Consider the following 19,183-nt stretch of genomic DNA (forward strand, 5'->3'; position numbering starts at 1 on the left):
CTGGGATTAGAACCAGGGTTTTCTGACGCTCAGGCCTGTGCTCCTTCCACTAGAATACATCCGTGAAACATGGAAAGCAGCATGGCCTTGTGTAAAGACCATGGACCTGAGACTCACAGGATCTGGGTTCTAACCCCTACTCTGCCACTTGCCTGCTGTGCAACCCTGGGCAAGTAACTTAGCTTCTCTGTGCCTCAGTTTCCTCATCTGTAAAATGGTGATTCAAAGCATGTTCTCTCTCCTACTTAGACTGTGAGCCCCACGCGGGACAGGGACTGCGTCTGACCTGTTTAACTAGTATCTACCCCAGAGCTTAGAGCAGTTCTTGACTGTTAGTAAACACTTAACAAATACTAAAATAATAGAAAATAATTTAAGAACTGACACTTTATAGCTAAAGGAGTGTTTCATGGCATTTTTTAAGCTCTTTCCAGGTGCCAGGCACTGTACTAAATTCTGGGGTAGGTACAAACTAATCAGGTTAGACACAATCCATGTCTCGCATGGGGATCACTGTCTTAATACCCATTTTACAAATGAGGTAACTGAGGTACAATGAAGTTAAATGACTTGCCCAGGGTCACACAACAGACACTGAGGGAGCTGGAATTAGAAACCAGGCCCTACTAACTCCCTGGCCTTTGCTCTAACCATTAGGCAATACTGCTGCTTCCTGGCTCACAGTAAGTACATACCAAATACCTTTAAAAACAATTGTCAGCATTGAGTATTGTGCTCTGCACATAGTAATCAATCAATAAATCATATTTATTGAGCACTTACTGTGTATAGAGCACTGTACTAAGCACTCAGAGTACAATATAACAGAGCTGGTAGATACATTCCCTGCCCACAAGGAGCTTGCAGTTAAGAGGGGAACCAGACATTGAAATAAATTCTAGTTATGTACATAAGTGCAGTAGGGCTGAGGGTGGGGTGAATAATGGGTAAAAATCCAGATTCAAGAGTGCTCCAGAAGAGGGAGGGAGTATGGGAAATGAGGTCTTAGTCTGGAAAGGCCTCTTGGAGGAGGTGTGATTTTAATAAGGTATTGAATTGGGGGAGAGTGATCATCTGTCAGATATTAATGGGAAGGGGGCATTCCAGGCCAAAAGTAGGACATGATCAAGGAGTCTCCAGCAAGGCCCTGGAGATCGAGGTACAGTAATTAATTTGATGTTAGAGGAGTGAAGTTAATGTGCTGAGTTGTAGTAGGGAATCAGTGGGGTAAGATAGAAAGAGGCAAGGTGATTGAGTGATTTAAAACCAATGGTAAGGAGTTTCTGTTTGATGTGGAAAAGGATGGACAACCACTAGAGGTTCTTGAAGCATGGAGAAACATGGACCAAACCTTTTAAAAAAAAATGATATGGCTCAGCAAGGAGGTTGATACAGTAGTCAATCATAGGATAAATGCTTGGATTGATGTAGTAGCAGTTTGGATGAAGAGGAAAGGGCTAATTTTAATATTGTTGTGAAGGTAGAACTGATAGGATTTGGTGACAGATTGAATAGGTGGGTTGAATGAGAGAAATAAGCCCAGAACAATGCCAAGGTGGTGGTGCTGTCTACAGTGATGGGAAATATGGGGGAGGACAGGGTTTGGGATGGGAATATGAGGACTTCTGCTCTGGACATGTGAAGTTGGAGGCATCGGCAGCACAACCAAATGGAGATGTCCTGAAGGCAGGAGGAAATCCAAGACTCCAGAGAAGGAGAGAGATCAGCGAGGGAGATGGTAGTTGAAGCCATGGGAGCGAACGAGTTTTCCGAGGGAATAGGTGTAGATGGGGAATAGAAGGAGACCCAGAAATGAGTGCTTAACAAATACCATCATTATGAAGACAGAGCTTCAGCTTAAATGAGTAAGTAGTGTGTGTCTAGAAAGGCAAATGAGATGCCAGCCTGAGCTTTGCTCATGCTGTTAACTGGTGAGAAAATCAGGCAGGTTGTGTCGGACGGTCACCAATCACTTATGCCTAGTTTAATTATATGAAATGTGTGAAGATTTCTAACTGGATTGGTGCTGTTATATGTCAAAGGGCCAAGGGATATGACAAATAAAGTGATAGACTGAGGACTGCTCAAAAATACTGGAAACCATTCATTCAGTCATATTTATGGAGCGCTTCCTTCCTGTGTGCGGAGCACTGTATTAAGTATTTATTAATTCCTGGATCAAGTCCAGACCCCTCCTGAGCAAAAGATAAGATTTATTGTTAGAAAGAACAGATGTGGAGTCTCTGGATAAGAATTTTTGAAGCTTTTCATTCATTCAATCGTATTTATTGAGTGCTTACTGTGTGCAGAGCACTATACTAGACTGTAAGGTCACTGTGGGCAGGGAAGGTATCTACCAACTCTGTTGCAGTGTTCTATCCCAAGTGCTTAGTACAGTGCTCCGCACAGTGCAAGTGCTCAGTAAGTACCATTGATTGATAGATTCATTGATTGATTCATTAATTGATGTCAGAGCAAGAGCATAATGGGTCCATCTGTGGGACAGAACATCAGTGCATCTTTTGAGTAACACAATAAAGAAAGCTATTTCAAGGCTACCTTCCTTAGTTTAAATTCTCACCATGTAGACAAGTGACGGAGAAAGGAAAAAAGTAGGGCTCGAATAATTCAGTCTGATTGGCTTCTTGTACACAACTATTGTAGTAAAGTGGTTCATCTTACAGGCTCTTGATGCAGCGGTGAATGTTTGGATGTGGAAATAAAAGGAAAAATAAAAACGAGAGGAGTAAGTTAGTATTAAGATGGGAAATGAGAATATATTCGGTCAGCAAGGAGTCCAGTACCGCTTGTGGTTGGGAAGAATATTTAGAATCCTAGCACCATTTCTAATGAATAAAAATTTAAACGTTTATGAAACTAATTTATTTGAAAATTTTCAAATTTTCAAATTTTGGCCCAGAAAATAAGAGCCCCTCATTCAAATGTCTAGACATTCATCACTTTCTCAGAAATGAGAAAGCCTTTATTTTATACTAACCCCTTCCCTGTCGATCCAATTTCCCACCTTAGCAGTGTGGTTTTGCCTAGTTTAATTTAAATTAGAACAGTTTAATACTTCCCTTGTTCGGGTCACTTTAAAAAACTGTATTCTATCGGTAATTCGTGTCCGCTCCACTGGAGCAGCTTTGCTTTTATCTGCCCAGATTTTTGTTAGTGCACACACACCCCATTCTTATTCTGTCAGAGGACTCACAGGATATAGGAACAAGACCTTTAGAACACTAAAAGACTGGATGTTCCCTGTCTGAAACTTTGCCACATATCTTAGAGAGAAAGCTTGGGAGAGAAAGAGAGGAAGACAGAGGGAGAGAGAGAGAGAGAAAGCGTGTGTGTGTTTGTGCACTTGTGTGCACGAACCCGATTGTGTATGCCAATACCCGTGTATGAAGGGGAGAGAGACGGAGAGAAGAGGGAAGGAAAAGAAGAGAGTGAGAAAGGCGGAAATGTGAGAGAGACATGGAAAGAAGATTGCTTGTTGACTGCTAAGACTGCAGTCAGAAATAGCATACAAAATAACCACTGCAAGCTGCCCGTGATTTTTGGAAGCTGATACCAAATTTTCTTTACCTTTGTTAACTACTAAGAGACAGATATGAAATCTGGCTGCTTCTTCTTCTACATGTTGATTTTTGGAAAAGACTGTAAGTATGCTTAGCATTTTACACGTGTGTGTATATTCTTAAGAACATTCTGAAATAGCACTTCGTATTAAAGATGATGAAGACATTAATATATTTTTGTTGCAGCACCTTTGTAATGATTTGTGATTTCAATGCATGCCTGGTGTTTAAATAACCTGTTAGTATTAGCTGTCAAAGTTAACAGTTGTAATCAAAGCTGATATTTTATCTAATGTGATGCTTTATACAAACTTAATTATTAATAATTAGGGGAGAAATACTTAAATTTTTAGAGAACAGGTCCTTGGAGAGTTAACTATAAAGAATGTTACTGATGACACACATTTTAGTAAATCTATGTTATTGTCCTATCAAAATCTAGGGTCTTAAATAATTTTGTATCCAGTTATGGACATTTTTAATGTGATTATATGTTTGGTCTCGAATTATGCTAATGCTTATTGTTGGCAAGGTATATCTATGCACTTCTTGCATTCCAAATCAAGGTTTCTCATTCTTCATTTAATCACGAGTAGCTTAATCCCATGACTGACTTTCTGCTGTTCTCAAAATAGTCATTTTGTTTTATCTTTCACATTCTCAATTATGCTGTGTCCTAATTGAAGTTTACTTGGAGAAAATGATTTTCAATTTAAGGGAAATGTCTATTTTCAGCTTTAAGGTTTACTTCATGCAAGCTACTTGCACTGAATGGAACCGTTTGGTTCCGTTAATGTCTTAGGAAACAGTATAGTGCAATATGTTTGGGAAGGAAGAAGTCAAAGAAAAGACGAATTTCTCCATGAGCTTACAGCATCCGAGATCGCCTGTACTCCAAGAAAATGAAAAAAGTTCTTACCTTTCATATATAATTAAAAAATATATGCACAGTATGTGAATTATTTTACTCTTAGATTAGTCCAATTCCAATTAGCTCAATTAGTCCAATTTCCAATCATGCACTGATACACCTTCATACCCAATGGAGAAAAGAAGCTTTGTCATGCCTATGTGGTTCATGGAGAAACTAAGGCACAAAGATTTAACCACACATAAAACATCAACACTAAAGACTGAGTACTTCTGATTAATCAATGATCACTTTAAGTATTTTTAAGCTTGTCTCCCATATTAGAATTCAAAATCCTTGTGAGCAGAGAATGTCTTTTTTTTATTCTGTGTTTCCCAAGTTTTTGATACCGTGCTCCCTGAATAAATGTACTACTACTACTTCTACTACTACTACTACTACTACTACTACTACTACTACTACTACTACTACTACTACAAACACTATCAATAAGTCAATCAATAATATTTATTGTGTCTACAGTGGGCAAGCATTGTAGCCCAGGGATCAGCTTACCTTTGACAAAGCATTCAATGTTTGGTGCCAATTATCAACTCTTGTTTTCATAAATTGCTAATGTAATTATTCCTTTTTCATTTCTTTATAACAAAAATTTCCAGCCAAGTAATTGTTACAGAAAATAGTTTACTTCTAACAAATGCTTGTAAGCAGATCATGTTTCTTGAAAGTAAGCACTTGGAAAAACCAGTTACTCATGGAATAGCAATCATTTTCAGCAAAAAGAAATATCACATATCGTATCTTTTTGTTAAGCACTAAACGAAAGTGTTGTCTTAAAATCGATCAAAAAGAGAATTAATTAGATACCACTAAAATAAAAACTTAAAATAAGATTTTAGACTCAGCACTAAAAGATTTTATAATTTGGGGTTTGTCGTCATATTAGGAATTTATGGTATTCTGTGTAGAATTGAACTATATGTCACTCTTCCCAGAGCCTAAATCATTCCCTGTAGTAAATAGGATGCTTAGAGAGGAATAAGGCATAAAAGTTTTTCATAGTAGTCTGAAAGAATTGCACCCCACCCCATAGTATTTACGTAGTAGTCTGAACGAATTTCACCCCAGCCCCATAGATTTTATGTACATAACCTTATATTTTACTAATTCCCCTCACTGTAATTTATTTCAATGTCTATCTCCCCCTTGCTCCTTGGGGGCAAGGACCGTGTAAAAACTCTATTACATTATAATTTTCCAAGTGCTTAGTACACTGCTCTGCACCTAGTAAGCACTCAATAAATTTCACTGATGGATTGATTGACTAGTTGATTTCAGAAAGCAAGCTGTTTGTGTATGTGAGTGTGAGTGAGTGTGTGTGAGTGTGTATGTGTGTGTTTGAGAGGGAGGTGCCGGGAGCATCAGGAAGATTAGCCTTTGAAGTTACTGCAATTATCACTCCCAGGATTCAATAAAAAAATGTCACTGAGGTCCATGTGAGGATTCATTTGTTCAACTTAATCTTATCCTAAATATCATGCTGGTACTCAGCCAGTAATTTCATTTTTCTTTCAAACCACCTCAATGAGCCTGATTCTTTGCTCTCTCTAAGGGAGGTGACTGGGCTATTTTCTTTTAGACTGTGAGCCCAATGTTGAGTAGGGACTGTCTCTATATGTTGCCAATTTGTACTTCCCAAACGCTTAGTACAGTGCTCTGCACATAGTAAGCGCTCAATAAATATGATTGATTGATTGATTGTAGCATATTCACAGGGGTAACAGGGTCTCCCCTGCCAAGGCTTGTGAGCTCAGGACTTGCTTTGAAGGCACTGCAGGATCGTACATAGGTCAGGCAGGAGGGTCGAGAGGAAACAGCTTGGTCCCATAAGGAAGCTTGTGGGAGAAGGGACAAGCATTGGCCATTTTAGCCTCTGGCAGGAAGTTTACTAGTGAGGTTGAAGCAAAGCTCAACTATTACATCCAGAGGAGACGCAGGCTCCTTCTCGATCCTTGTTTTGATGTGCATATATCTATAAATCTATTTATTTATATTGATGCTATCGATGCCTGTTTACTTGTTTTGATGTCTGTCTCCCCCCATCTAGACTGTAAGCCCTTTGTGAGCAGGGATTGTCTCTCTCTATTGCTGAATTGTATTTTCCAAGCGCTTAGTACAGTGCTCTGCACACAGTAAGTGCTCAATAAATATGATTGAATGAATGAATGAGTGAATGATACCAAAGAGGGGGGAAATCTTGATAATATTTTATTTCCTGAGAATTTTATTACAAATGAAGTATTTTATACAGCGTTGGGCACATAGTGAGCGCTTCATATGCATGAGCTCACTGTGGGCAGGGAATGTCACTTTGTATTGCTGTATAGTACTTTCCCAAGTGCTTAGTACTGTGCTCTGCACACAGCAAGTTTTCAATAAATACCACTAATTGATTGACCCGCAGCAAGTGCCTAATAAATACTACTGTCACCTATGTTACTACAAATGGTAATATCAATAATACCAATAATAGAGGTGCCGATTCCTGGAGGGACAAGTGAAAAGATGGAGAGCTTGCCGTCTTTAGACCAGTTATAATGGCACTGAATAAGGGGGAAGCAGAAGTTGGGGGGAGAACAGTTGTAGAACAGGAGCAGAGGTCATGGGGAGCATAAGAAGAGAGACCGTGCTGACCACCAAGATCAAGTTGGCAGGGGCTGAGCCAGAAAGGATCAGTCAGCACTAGGGAGCTTGGAGAGGACAAGAGACTTAGGAAGAGAATGGAGGCCTAATTCCACCAGTTCTCCCCAGTTCCCTTCTGCCTTTAGCAATAATAACAATAATAATTACTGTTTTATTGTTATTATAATTACTGTTATTATCAATATTATGGTATTTGTGAAGCAATTACTCCCAGTGTGGGTTAGTGGATAGAGCACTGGCCCATAAATCAGAAGGATGGAGTTTCTAATCCCGGCTCCACCATATACCTGCTGTGTGACCTTGGGCAAGTCACTTCACTTCTCTGGGCCTCAGTAACCTCATGTGTAAAATGGGGATTAAGACTATGAGCCCCATTTGGGACAGGGACTATGTCCAACCTGATTAACTTGACCTGAAAAGCACCCCAGTGCTTAGAACAGTGCTTGGCACGTAATAAGCACTTAAGTACCACAATTATTATTATTATTATGTGCCGTGTACTATACGATATTCTGAGACAGATACGAGATAATCAGGTCAGACACAGTCCCTGTCCCACACAAGGGCTCACAATCTAAGGAAGACAGAGAAAAGATATTGAATCCCTATTGGACAGATGTTCCTGGGACAGAAAAGGATGTGAATTGCTTGATGTTTGTGCGGCAGTTTCTGATAACCAACCATCTTACTTGCCAATACCACATTCAGAGGCAAAGTGGGAAGGTGGGAGGTGATAGTCTTGTCTCTTTGCTGGAAACGATAAGACTAATTTGGGGAAGGCTTGCTTAAGCTGTAAATATAATAGAAGCATGCTGCAGTATTTTCACAGCTCCCTGTCTGGTCCTGACTGTTGGCATCTGATAAACTCAGTTTTGGGGCTAATTCCTTCCTTTGCTAAAATGCTAAATAGGGACTCCTTTCTGCAATGAAGTCAGGGAAGCATTAAGGGGACCTATCTGTCTCTTGCTTATTTTCAGATTGTTTCTTCCAAGAAGTGATTTTTCTAAATTGCGTTAAACTAGCACAATATGTGCATAGGACTTCTCTCGTAATTCAGTTTGGGGCTCCAAATCTGGAATAATGTTGAGAGAGCTGGAGTGCTGGGGAAAAACATTTCAAACATCCAGCCAATCAGTCTCCCCTAGTTTAAAAAAGGAAATTGTAGGATGCTGAATGGGGGTGAAGTAAAACCAAAATCCAACCCACAGTCATTTGAAATACTCTCAAACCCATCCATCTCATAATAACACCAGGAATCCACTGAAAAAAAGATTTTGCAGGTCATATTTGGTTGCAACTTTTCAGATCTAACAGTTATATGTGCTTTCTACGTAGGATTACCTATTCAGTCTTGATTTTTCACCTGCCTTTCCAAGAAAATATGTTTAATTTTAAGCTATGCTGTACTAATATTGTCTAAGACTATGGATATCCTAAAAGTCTTGAGAAACAGATTGTATGTTTATGGTGATCATTTCAAATATTCTATATAGTACCACTGAATGCCAGATAAGGAGTTACACGAAATCTGAAGGTAATCACTGCTCCAAGCATTGAGTAATTAATAATTATGGTATTTATTAACCATTTACTATGTTCCAAGCACTGTTCTAAGCACTGGGGTAGATACAAGTTAATCAGGACAGACACAGTCCCTGTCCCACATGGGGCTCACACTCTAAATCTCGTTTTTACAGAAGAGGTAACAGACCCAGGGAAATGAAGTGGCTTGCCCAGTCACACAGCAGACATATGGCAGAGTCGGGATTTGAACCCAGGTCCTTCGGACTCCCAGGCCTGTGATCTATCCACTAAGACACATGTGGACATAGGCTATCTTTTCAATTTTGGTTGGTAGTTTAATAGAAACAAGGACTTTAAGAGAAAATGTAACATTCACTCCTGTCAGTACTCTCTGTATTTCAGGCTTGGAAGCAGCATGGCCAGGTAGAAAGAGCACAGGCCTGGAGTCAGAGAACTGGTTTCAAATCCTTTCTCTGCCACCTGCCTGCTGTGGGAACTTGGGCAAGTCACTTAACTTCTCTGTACCTTAGTGTCCTCATCTGCAAAATGGTTTTCAATACCTGTTCTTTCTCCTCAGACTGTGAATCCTACATGTGACAGGGACTATGTCTGACCAAATTATACTGAATCTACTCCAGCACTTAATACGGTGCTTGGCACATTTTATTTTGTTAGTATGTTTGGTTTTGTTCCCCGTCTCCCCCTTTTAGACTGTGAGCCCACTGTTGGGTAGGGACTTCTCTATATGTTGCCGACTTGTACTTCCCAAGCGCTTAGTACAGTGCTCTGCACACAGTAGGCGCTCAATAAATACGATTGATTGATTGATTGCCCAAGTACTTTTTGCACTTTCCCAAGCTCTTAGTACACTGCTGTGTACACAATAAGTGCTCAATAAATAGGATTAATTGATTACCACAATTATCATTATTAGAAGTAGTAGCAGTACTAGAAGTAGGTTTAGAGAGTGTCAGGCTGTGTGGAATAGGGAATGGAAGATCTCAGTAAAGTTTCTAAACTGCCTTACATGATTATCCAAGGCTTATCTGTAAGATCAGTTTGGTATAAACACCAGTCAACATCTGGTATTATATTAGAGTACGATACTGAGGAGCTTTCTTGTACTTAAAAAATTTCTTCTGAACATTTGAAAATCACTTCTCAGAACAATAGCTTGAACTTCATTTTGTATACAGACCCACAGCAGAAGTAGATAGTTGTACAGTGCTTTGCACGAGTGACTGTTCAATAAATACTATTGATCAATAGTTATAGTGGCATTTATCAAATGCTGCAAATGTACTAAAACCTGGAGAGAAATACAAGGAGGCTTGATTGAGACACACTCCTGACTTCCCAGTCTGTGAGTGGGTAAAAGCTGATTCTAGGTAATAGATACTCACACATCCAGCTGGGTCTGTTTAAGACCAAAACACAATAATGCCAGTAGTATATTCCCAGAGGCAATAATGTATTAATGTATTGCCTCTGGGAACGGTCCTTTAACCAAACTGTGCCCACCTTCCAAATGTTCCCATGTTTTAAAGACAGACGTGATGGTTGTGTCAATTGGGCATAGGCAGGGAGCTCCCACAGCAGCGCAAGCTGGTGGTTGGGGATTCAGGGTGCCGTGGGCCTTCACGTGCAGATCAGAATTCACCTGCAGATCAAAATTCACCAGAATTAAGGGCTAACTCGCAGAGCTGGAAAGACCACTCAAATAAGCTGACTCCACATTTTCAGGTTATACTTCTGTGGGATTCAAGGTTTGGGCAATGGATGGATCCAAGGGTCTCCAGAAAAGCGGTCAGAGTCTGTACCGACCGGCCAGGTAGAGCCATGATGAGGACGCGGCCTCCACTGCCGCTCTTGGCTTTCCTTCCAAAGTTCTGTCCCTGGGCTGAAGGAGCCCCGTATCTCTTTTACTCATCTCTGTATGACGAAGGGTGGAGTCCAGCTCAGGACAGGCCCCCACCGAGCAGGAGCTGGAGGGCTGCAGACAGCTAGGGGAAGCAGTGGTCAAGGAAAGTTGGAATCCAGGTTTTGAAAGAGGTCTTTCCTGGCAGACTCCTTCATCACCAGTACCACTTCATCACCAGCACGACTGCCATTTGGTCACCACATCCATTGTTCATTGTTTATGAACAATTGTTTATTGTTCTATTGAACTCTCCCAAGTGCTTAGTGCAGTCCTTTGCACACATTAAGCACTCAGTATGAATGAATGAATCCATGTAACAACTCTGCCTCCACAAACACAGAACCTCAATTCTTCACTTCTCCAATTAACCCCCCATAATAACCCTACTTTCTGCTTCTTTCACACACACACACACACACACCTCTCTCTCTCTCTCTCTCTCTCACTCTCTCTCTCAAACACACACACACACACACACACACACACACACTCACACACACCCCCCCCGGACTCATTTTTTGCCCTTCTATGGGTTCCCTTTTTGGTTTTGCTCCTTTCTTTCTGACTGGCTGACACTAGACATAGTATTAAAAGACAAGCGACTATGGTATAAAGGCAAGGCAACCAAAGGAGCATAATAGATTTTATTCAGAACATGAAAAGGTTGCTATGTTTTTTTTTTTCCTGGGAAGACCAATTTAATTTGTTTACTGTACATTTCTGTAGCACCTTTTCTCTTCAGAGTACAGTCTGATAAAGCTAATGAAATGGAAAATTTGGGACTCATTAGTTTGGCAGGGACCGGAAAGAGTTCTTCCAGATAATCTTATCCCCTCGGAATCCAAGCTATTGTAAACATCTTCCTCTTTAAATGTTCCCCAAAGAGGGTTCATTTTAAGTTGCTTCTTATTTTTTGCTATTTCTTTCTATTTCAGACATCCTTCAACACAGCATCCCCTATTTGTGAATACACACAAATAGGCTTAGCTAATAATAATCTTCTCCTGATTGTTAAACTCTTCAAGTTACTTAAACTCATGAAGGTGTAGTTGTGATTCACAGATAACTGTTGGCAAGATAAAGTTCACAACAGTCAAGCACTTTGGCTAAACACCACTCTCCCCACTTTTGAAGCCTTATTAAAATCATGTCTCCTCCAAGAGGTTTTGCCACCCAAACTTAATTTCCCCTACTCCCTTTACTTTCTGCTTCACCCTGGCACTTGGATTTATACCCTTTTAAGCACCTGATATTCACCCCACCCTCAGCCCTACAGCACTTATGTACATATCCATAATTTATTTATTTAGATGAATGTCTGTCTTACCCTCTAGACTATAAGCTCCTTGTGGACAGGGAACATGCAGCGTGGTTAGAGAAGCAGTGTGGCTCAGTGGAAAGAGCCCGGGCTTTGGATTCAGAGGTCATGTGTTCAAATCCTGGCTCTGCCACTTGTCAGCTGGGTGACTTTGGGCAAGTCACTTAACTTCTCTGTGCCTCAGTTACCTCATCTGTAAAATGGGGATTGAGTCTGTGAGCTCCACGTGGGACAACTTGATTACCTTGTATCTACCCCAGCATTTAGAACAGTGCTTTGCACATAGTGAGTGCTTAATAAATACCATCATTATTATTATTATGCCTACCGATTTTGTTGTATTATACTTCCTCAAGAACTTAGTACAGTGCTCTGCACACAGTAAGCACTCAATAAATACCTTTGATTGAGTGACCTGTACCTCTTCACCGAATCCTTCTACAGAGAACACAACCTCCCTTTTTTCTTGAAGTTCAAGATGTCATTTGGCTTGCAGTATCAGCTATCTGTAAATTGTGTGTGTGTGTGTGTGTGTGTGTGTGTGTGTGTGTGTGTGTGTGTGTATGCAGTTGTCCTTGATTTTCGAAGACCTCACCACTGATGGTGAAATTCCCCAGTGAGTGCAAGTGTGGCCAAAAAGGCCAATGTGGGATTTGGCCAAGGCCACATTGTGCGTCCCTTGTTGTGTGTTGAACTTAATGTGTTGAACTGTTTCCCCTTTTATTCATTCAATCGTAGTTATTGAGTGCTTACTCTTTGCAGAGCACTGTACTGAGTACTTTCATTCCTCACATAACTTTTACTCAAAGAGTGCCACCCCCTTTCTTGTCTTCAGTAAGCCATCTTGAAAAGCAACATGGCTTAGTGAAAAGAGCACAGCATTGGGAGTTAAGACCTGGATTCCAGATCTTGCCTGCTGTGTGACCTTGGTCAAGTCACTTAATTTCTCTGTGCTTCATCTGTTAAATCGGGATTAAACACCTGTTCTCCCTCTCCCTTAGGCTGTGAATTTCACATGAGAGAGGAACTGTATCTAATATGAATGTAGCATATCTAACCTAGGGTTTAGCACAGTGCTTGGCACATAATAAATACTTAGCAAATATAACCATTATAGAAGAATGCCAGTTTTCAGTTAGGATGTAGTATTTTCTGAGGCTTTGTTTTACTGCCTTTAAGATGGCATACAAAGGGAATCTGTTAGGGGCAAAATTAATCCTATCTTCTGCAATTGAGGTAAGTGACCAGGCTAATCCATGTTAGATGTGGGGATTGATAAGGATGAGGTATCACCAAGGCTCAGACAAGATCTAAGGTAAAAACAGAGCCTGGAGCTGTTCCCTATCATCTGCCTTCCTGAGTGCAGCTAGAGAAGTCTTAGAGCTTGAAGAGATTCCTGTCATGGCAGTTATGTCTGCAGAGGCAGGGGAAGAGAAAACAGGGAAGGGGAGAGAAAGTTCTGCATCACTAACTTGGTCATGCTCTTCCCCAATCTGGAACTTCTTCCCTCTTCATATACAGCAGACCCAGATCTCTCCATCTTCAACATCTTTCAGAAATCACATCTCAGTATAGTGCTCTGTAAACAGAAAACTCTCAATAAATGCCACTGATCTATTGATTGATTGATTGATAGAGACCTTCCCCGATTAATGTCTTATCACACCGGTTTATGTTCCACCAAAGGCCACTTCAGCCCTTAAGTACTCTCAACTTCTCATAACCCTTCTAAACATACCTTACTCAAACTATTACCTAAGCATTAATGCACGTACATATCCCTCTTTCCTTCTTCCTCCCATCTGTGCTTTATCTTAGAGTCTGCCTCCTCCTCTAAATTATAAACTCCCTTAGAGCAGTGATTGCGTCTTTCAATTCTATTAGTACAATGCTCTGCACAGGGCAGGTGCTCAATAAATACTCCCCCCCTGACTTTCACATCATCCCACCACCAGCTTTCCTGTCTCACAAGCTCATAGCCTTGGCATTGTTCTTGACTCCTCTCTCTCATTCAATCCACAAATCCAACAATCTACCGTTAAATCCTGTTGGTCCCACCTTCATATCATTGCTAAAATCAGCCCATTCTTCTCCATCTGAACTGCTACCACATTAATCCAAGTACTTATTCTATCCTGCCTCAATTGCTGTTATTAGCTTCCTTGCTGATCTCTCTGCCTCCTGTCTCTCCCCACTCCAGTCCATATTTCACTCTGGTGCTGGTGCCCATCTGTATTTCACTCTGGTACATCGTGAGTGCCAAAAAAATGTTATTATTATTATTAATGAGTAGTCTTGACCTTACAACTACTGTTGAATCCATTATTGAGTCCAGGCATACCTCCCAGAGTCTATGTATAAACTTCCGGGCTTGTAATCTTTCTTATCTCACTGCTGAACTGGAAGAGGGGGCAGAGTTATAGTAAGTAAACATGGATTTAAAGTTTGTAAAGTTGATTTGATGCCTGGACCAACAATGTCCGGAAGCAACCAGTGTCCAAAGTGGTGAGTAGGTGGGCTGGAATGCTTCAGGAAGTCTCTAGGCATGAGAGGAAGTGGTATCAATGAAATTATCGACCTGGGGATTGAGGTCCCAAAGGGTTAGTGAAGGGAAGGAGAAAGAGAGAAGTCAGGGAGAACAGTGTCAAAGTTGTTCAGAATCCCGGCTCCACCACTTATCAGCTCTGTGACCTTGGGCAAGTCCTTTAACTCCTCTGTGCCTCAGTTACCTCATCTGTAAAATGGGGGTTAAGACTGTGAGCCTCATGTGGGAAAGGGACTGTATCCAATCCAATTATATCTACCTGCTTGGAGAAGTGGCATGGCTTAATGGAAAGAGTCCGGGTTTGGGAGTCAGAGGTTGTGGGTTCTAATCCCGCCTCTGCCACTTGTCAGCTGTGTGACTTTGGGCAAGTCACTTGCCCAAAAATAAAATAAAACGGGGATTAATACCGCGAGCCTCACGTGGGTCAACTTGATTACCTTGTATCTACCCCAGCGCTTAGAAGAATGCTCAGCACATAGTAAGCACTTAACAAATACCATTATTAGTATTATTATTATCTACCCCAGCACTTAGTACAGTTGCTGGCACACAGTAAGCACTTAACAAATGCCATTATTATTATTATTATTAAGAGCACAGGCTTGTCCAGGGGACTGGGGTGTGAAGAGGATGGATTGGGGGGCAAAGAATAGGAAGACTCCTCCCCTTTCCCAGGAGTCAGGGAAGAGCAAGAAGGTGAGGCCCCCTCAGGAGTGAGCGACAGTGGAGACTGCATCGTCAGGGGAGGGCCAGGCTGCAGTGATGCCCAGGAAAAGCACTGCCTGCGTTAGGAATAGGTCACGGATACAGGAGAGTTTGCACACGATGAAGCAGAGGTTCCACCAACACTATCTTGATGGGAAAATGGGTCAGAGGATTGGGACGGAGTTGGCAAGAGAGTTGGGTGTGTGTACGTAGCTGGGAGTGGCTGGTTTGGCATGGTGGTGACAGAAGAGGATGAAGATGGGGGGAGCAGAAGGAGGGATGGGGGGAGTCATAGTGAAGTCCTGGGTCCTTCAGCACTGCAGCTTCCAGGCCCTGAAAACTGTTTAGCCACCAGAAGAGGTAGTCTGGAGGAAACTAAACAATTGCCTTTAAATATGAGAGGTTTTTATGGGAGAAGAAGCTTCTCAATTTTTCTTCATGCCCTCTGGGGCCAAACAATAAGAGAGAAAGCAGGGTGGACCAAGATCTTAAATTCCCAGGAACACTAATGGTTTTCTTAATTCATTCATTCATTCATTCATTCATTCCGTTGTATTTATTGAGCGCTTACTGTGTGCAGAGCACTGCTTAAGTGCTTGGAAAGTACAATTCAGTAACAAATAGAGACAATCCCTACCCAACAGCTTGATCACAGTCTAGAAGGGGGGAAACAGACAACAAAACAAAGCAAGTAAACAGGAATCAGTAGCATCAATATAAATAAATAGAATTATTGATATATACACATCATTAATAAAATAAATAGAGTAATAAATATGTACATGTATACACAAGTGCTGTGGGGTGGGGAGGGCGGTGGAGCAAGGGGAGCAAGTTGGGGCGATAGGGAGGGGAGGGGGAGCAGAGGAATAGTCAATCACTATTGGGTGTAACTGTGACATAAGGGCAATTCGTAATCTTCATGAGAAATTAGCTAACGTGAAACACACCGGAACTGTACAGCAGCTGACAAAATGACAAAACATAAAGTACAGTAACAGCTGCTGTGAGACGACTGGTAGCCAGGCCCTTGGAGTCAGCAATCAGAGACACAGCAATGATTAAACAGTCTAGTCCTTCCCATTCTAATGAACAGTCCATAATAATAAAAATTGTAGTTTGTGTTTAGTGCCTCCTAGATTCATTCATTCATTCAATCTTATTTATTGAGTGCTTACTGTGTGCAGAGCACTGTACTAAGCACTTGGGAAGTACTAGTCAGCAACATATAGAGACGGTCCCTACCCAACAACGGGCTCCCAGTCTAGAAGGGGGAGACAGACAACAAAACAAAACATGTAGACAGGTGTCAAAATCGTCAGAACAAACAGAATTATAGCTATATCCACATCATCAACAAAATAAATAGAATAGTAAATATGTACAAGTAAAATAAATATGTGCCAGGCATTGTACTAAACACTGGGGTAGATACAAACTAATCAGGTTGGACCCAATCCATGGCCCACTTTGGGGATGCCAGACACTGTACTAAGCACTGGGGTAGATATGAGGTAATTGGGTTGGACACTGTCCCTGTCCCACATAGGACTCCCAGTCTTAATCTCCTTTTTCTAGATGAGGTAACTGAGGCAAAGAGAAGTGAAGTGACTTGCTCAGCATGGCTTAGGGGGAAGAGCCCGGGCTTAGGAGTCAGAGGTCGTGGGTTCTAATTCCGTCTCCACCACTTGTCAGATGTGTGACTTTGGGCAAATCACTTAACTTCTCGGTGCCTCACTTACCTCATCTGTAAAATGGGGATTGAGACCGTGAGCCTTACGTGGGACAACCTGATTATGCTGTTTCTACCCCAGTGCTTAGAACAGTGCTCAGCACATTGTAAGCGCTTAACAAATACCAACATTATTATTATTATAATTATTGTTATTATTAAGGTCACACGGCAGACAAGTGGCAGAGCCGGGATTAGAAACCAGGTCCTTCTGACTTTCAGGCTCGGATCTACTAGGCCACGTTTCTTCTCAATGCTGTCCTTTGGAAGATTAATCAGTGTAGTTTCTTCCCTGAAGATGAACTGCCGAGTGACTCTGTTATGTAAGTTCTACAACACTTTCAACCTAGAGATTGTGCTAGAAACACCCAGTTCATGCCTCTCAAGACATCATTATGTCAAAGGACAACTGTTAGGAATCACAAAGAGCCACTCCATCACTTAGAGGGGAAGGATGAAGCACCTCATCAGTGCAGCTGCCTCTATTATGGGCTTTTCATTTTTTTGATTGCTTTCTGCCAGAGTTCATTTATATAAAAAGTTAACTCTGCAGTCATGTTGAGAGTAGGTGGCCAGGCCAAGTACAGGGGACAGAGAAATGTAAAAAAATAGCAATCCTCCATAATGAAAAACACAAGGGTTAAATATTTGAAATTTGAAAGTCAGGTACTCACTATATTGATGGGGCAAAAAAAATTAACAAGCTTAAAATTACGCCCCATAAAAGCAACAGGTTTAGACTCTTTATATCTCGATGAGGAAATGAGTTGGAGAATTAGGGAAAGCAAGGATGAGTTGGGTGGGAGTGGGCTAGAAGACTGTGTTGCTAAGCTTGTCTTGTCTTATGCCATTGCGTTGCCTCCAACCCAGCAACGCAATGGACATACCTCTCCCAGAATATATCCATAGAATTTTCTTGGTAAAGATAGGGAAGTGGTTTACCATTGCCTCTTTCCATGCAGTAAATTTGAGTGTCCACCCTCGACTCTCTCCCATGCTGCTGCTGCCCAGCACGGGTGAGTTTTGACTTGTAGTAGATTGCCTTCCACTGGCTAGCCATTGCCCAAGCTAAGAATGGAATGGATATGCCTCTGCTTGACTCTCCGTCCTGTAGTTGACACTGATAGAGTCCTGGAAACTCTCCACGTGCGACCCTGAGAGGGGTTTGCTAAGCTAATGAGCCTGAAATTATGTCGCTAAAAGTTTAGACTTCCTGAGCTAAAGTAACAAAATCACAAACTCTCCCCTCAAAATCTTCATTTCCAATCCTTTAAACTCCAGTCTAAGACAATATTGTTGCTGTTTCTGAGAACAATTGACATAGATTGTGCTAGAGAAAGTGCATTTTAATGACTTCAGGTCTGAAATCATATGGTATTTAAAAACAACGAATTTCTTTGTTAGACTGTACTGAGAAGTTAACAAGTGAACTGTCTAGACCCCTGATTGAGGAGAATATAACATAATCTGCATCTGTAGTTAGGCATTCTCTGTAACTGAGATCCATAAATAGTGTTATTTTTCTCCTGATTTTTCTCTATTTGAGCTTGTACAGACAAGCTCCCCTCCCACTAGGCAAGCATACAAACACACAAAAATTGTTGTCAGAGGATCCCATTCACATGAAAATCACATTTGCCTTAAATAGAATACAAATTAATACAAACTAAATCCTTGTAGATCCAGTTTTACTATACATCAATGGTATTTACAGAGTTCTTCCCTTTTTTTATGGTATTTGTTTTAAGCTTGCTATGTGCCAGGCCCCATACTAAGCTCAGCAGTAGATACAAGCTAATCAAGTTGGATACTATTCCTGTCCCATGTAGGGCTCCCAGTCTTAATCCCCATTTTACAGATGAGTTAATTGAAGCACAAAGAAGTGAAGTGACTTGCCCAGAGTCACGCAGCAGACAAGTGACAGAGTCGGGATTAGAATCCAGATCCTTCAGACTCCCAGGCCCAAGCTCTTTCCGCTATACCATGCTGCTTTCTGTGAACTGAGCACTGTTCTATGTACATGGGAGAATACAATACAAAGAGTTGTTAGACATGTTCCTTGCCCACAAGGAGCTTACAGTCTCAAGGGGTGGCCGATTTAGTTTTGATATTATGGAACACCAACCACAGTTCAGAGTCAGTTTGTTCCTACAGAGATACCGAGTTTGTGTCACTCAAACAAAGAACAAATATTAATCCCTTCCCAATAGACTTTTCCATGGAAAAGGGACAAAACAGTGAATCAGAGATAATCCTCGACATTTGGAACATTTAGCAATCCTA

At 41.2% G+C, this 19,183-nt stretch overlaps 1 protein-coding gene across 1 annotated transcript in view; it reads left to right on the top strand.

Annotated features, from left to right (window-relative positions):
* Positions 1–3,587: 3,587 nt before the first annotated feature.
* Positions 3,588–19,183, top strand: part of RXFP1 (relaxin family peptide receptor 1) — a 71,967-nt gene continuing 56,371 nt past the window's right edge. The window contains exon 1 of the mRNA XM_038755189.1: positions 3,588–3,662. Coding sequence (XP_038611117.1) covers positions 3,614–3,662 — 49 coding nt within the window. The 5' untranslated portion in view covers positions 3,588–3,613. The remainder of the gene's footprint in view (positions 3,663–19,183) is intronic.

Source organism: Tachyglossus aculeatus, chromosome 12 (genome assembly GCF_015852505.1).
Source record: "Tachyglossus aculeatus isolate mTacAcu1 chromosome 12, mTacAcu1.pri, whole genome shotgun sequence".
Lineage (NCBI taxonomy): Eukaryota > Metazoa > Chordata > Mammalia > Monotremata > Tachyglossidae > Tachyglossus > Tachyglossus aculeatus.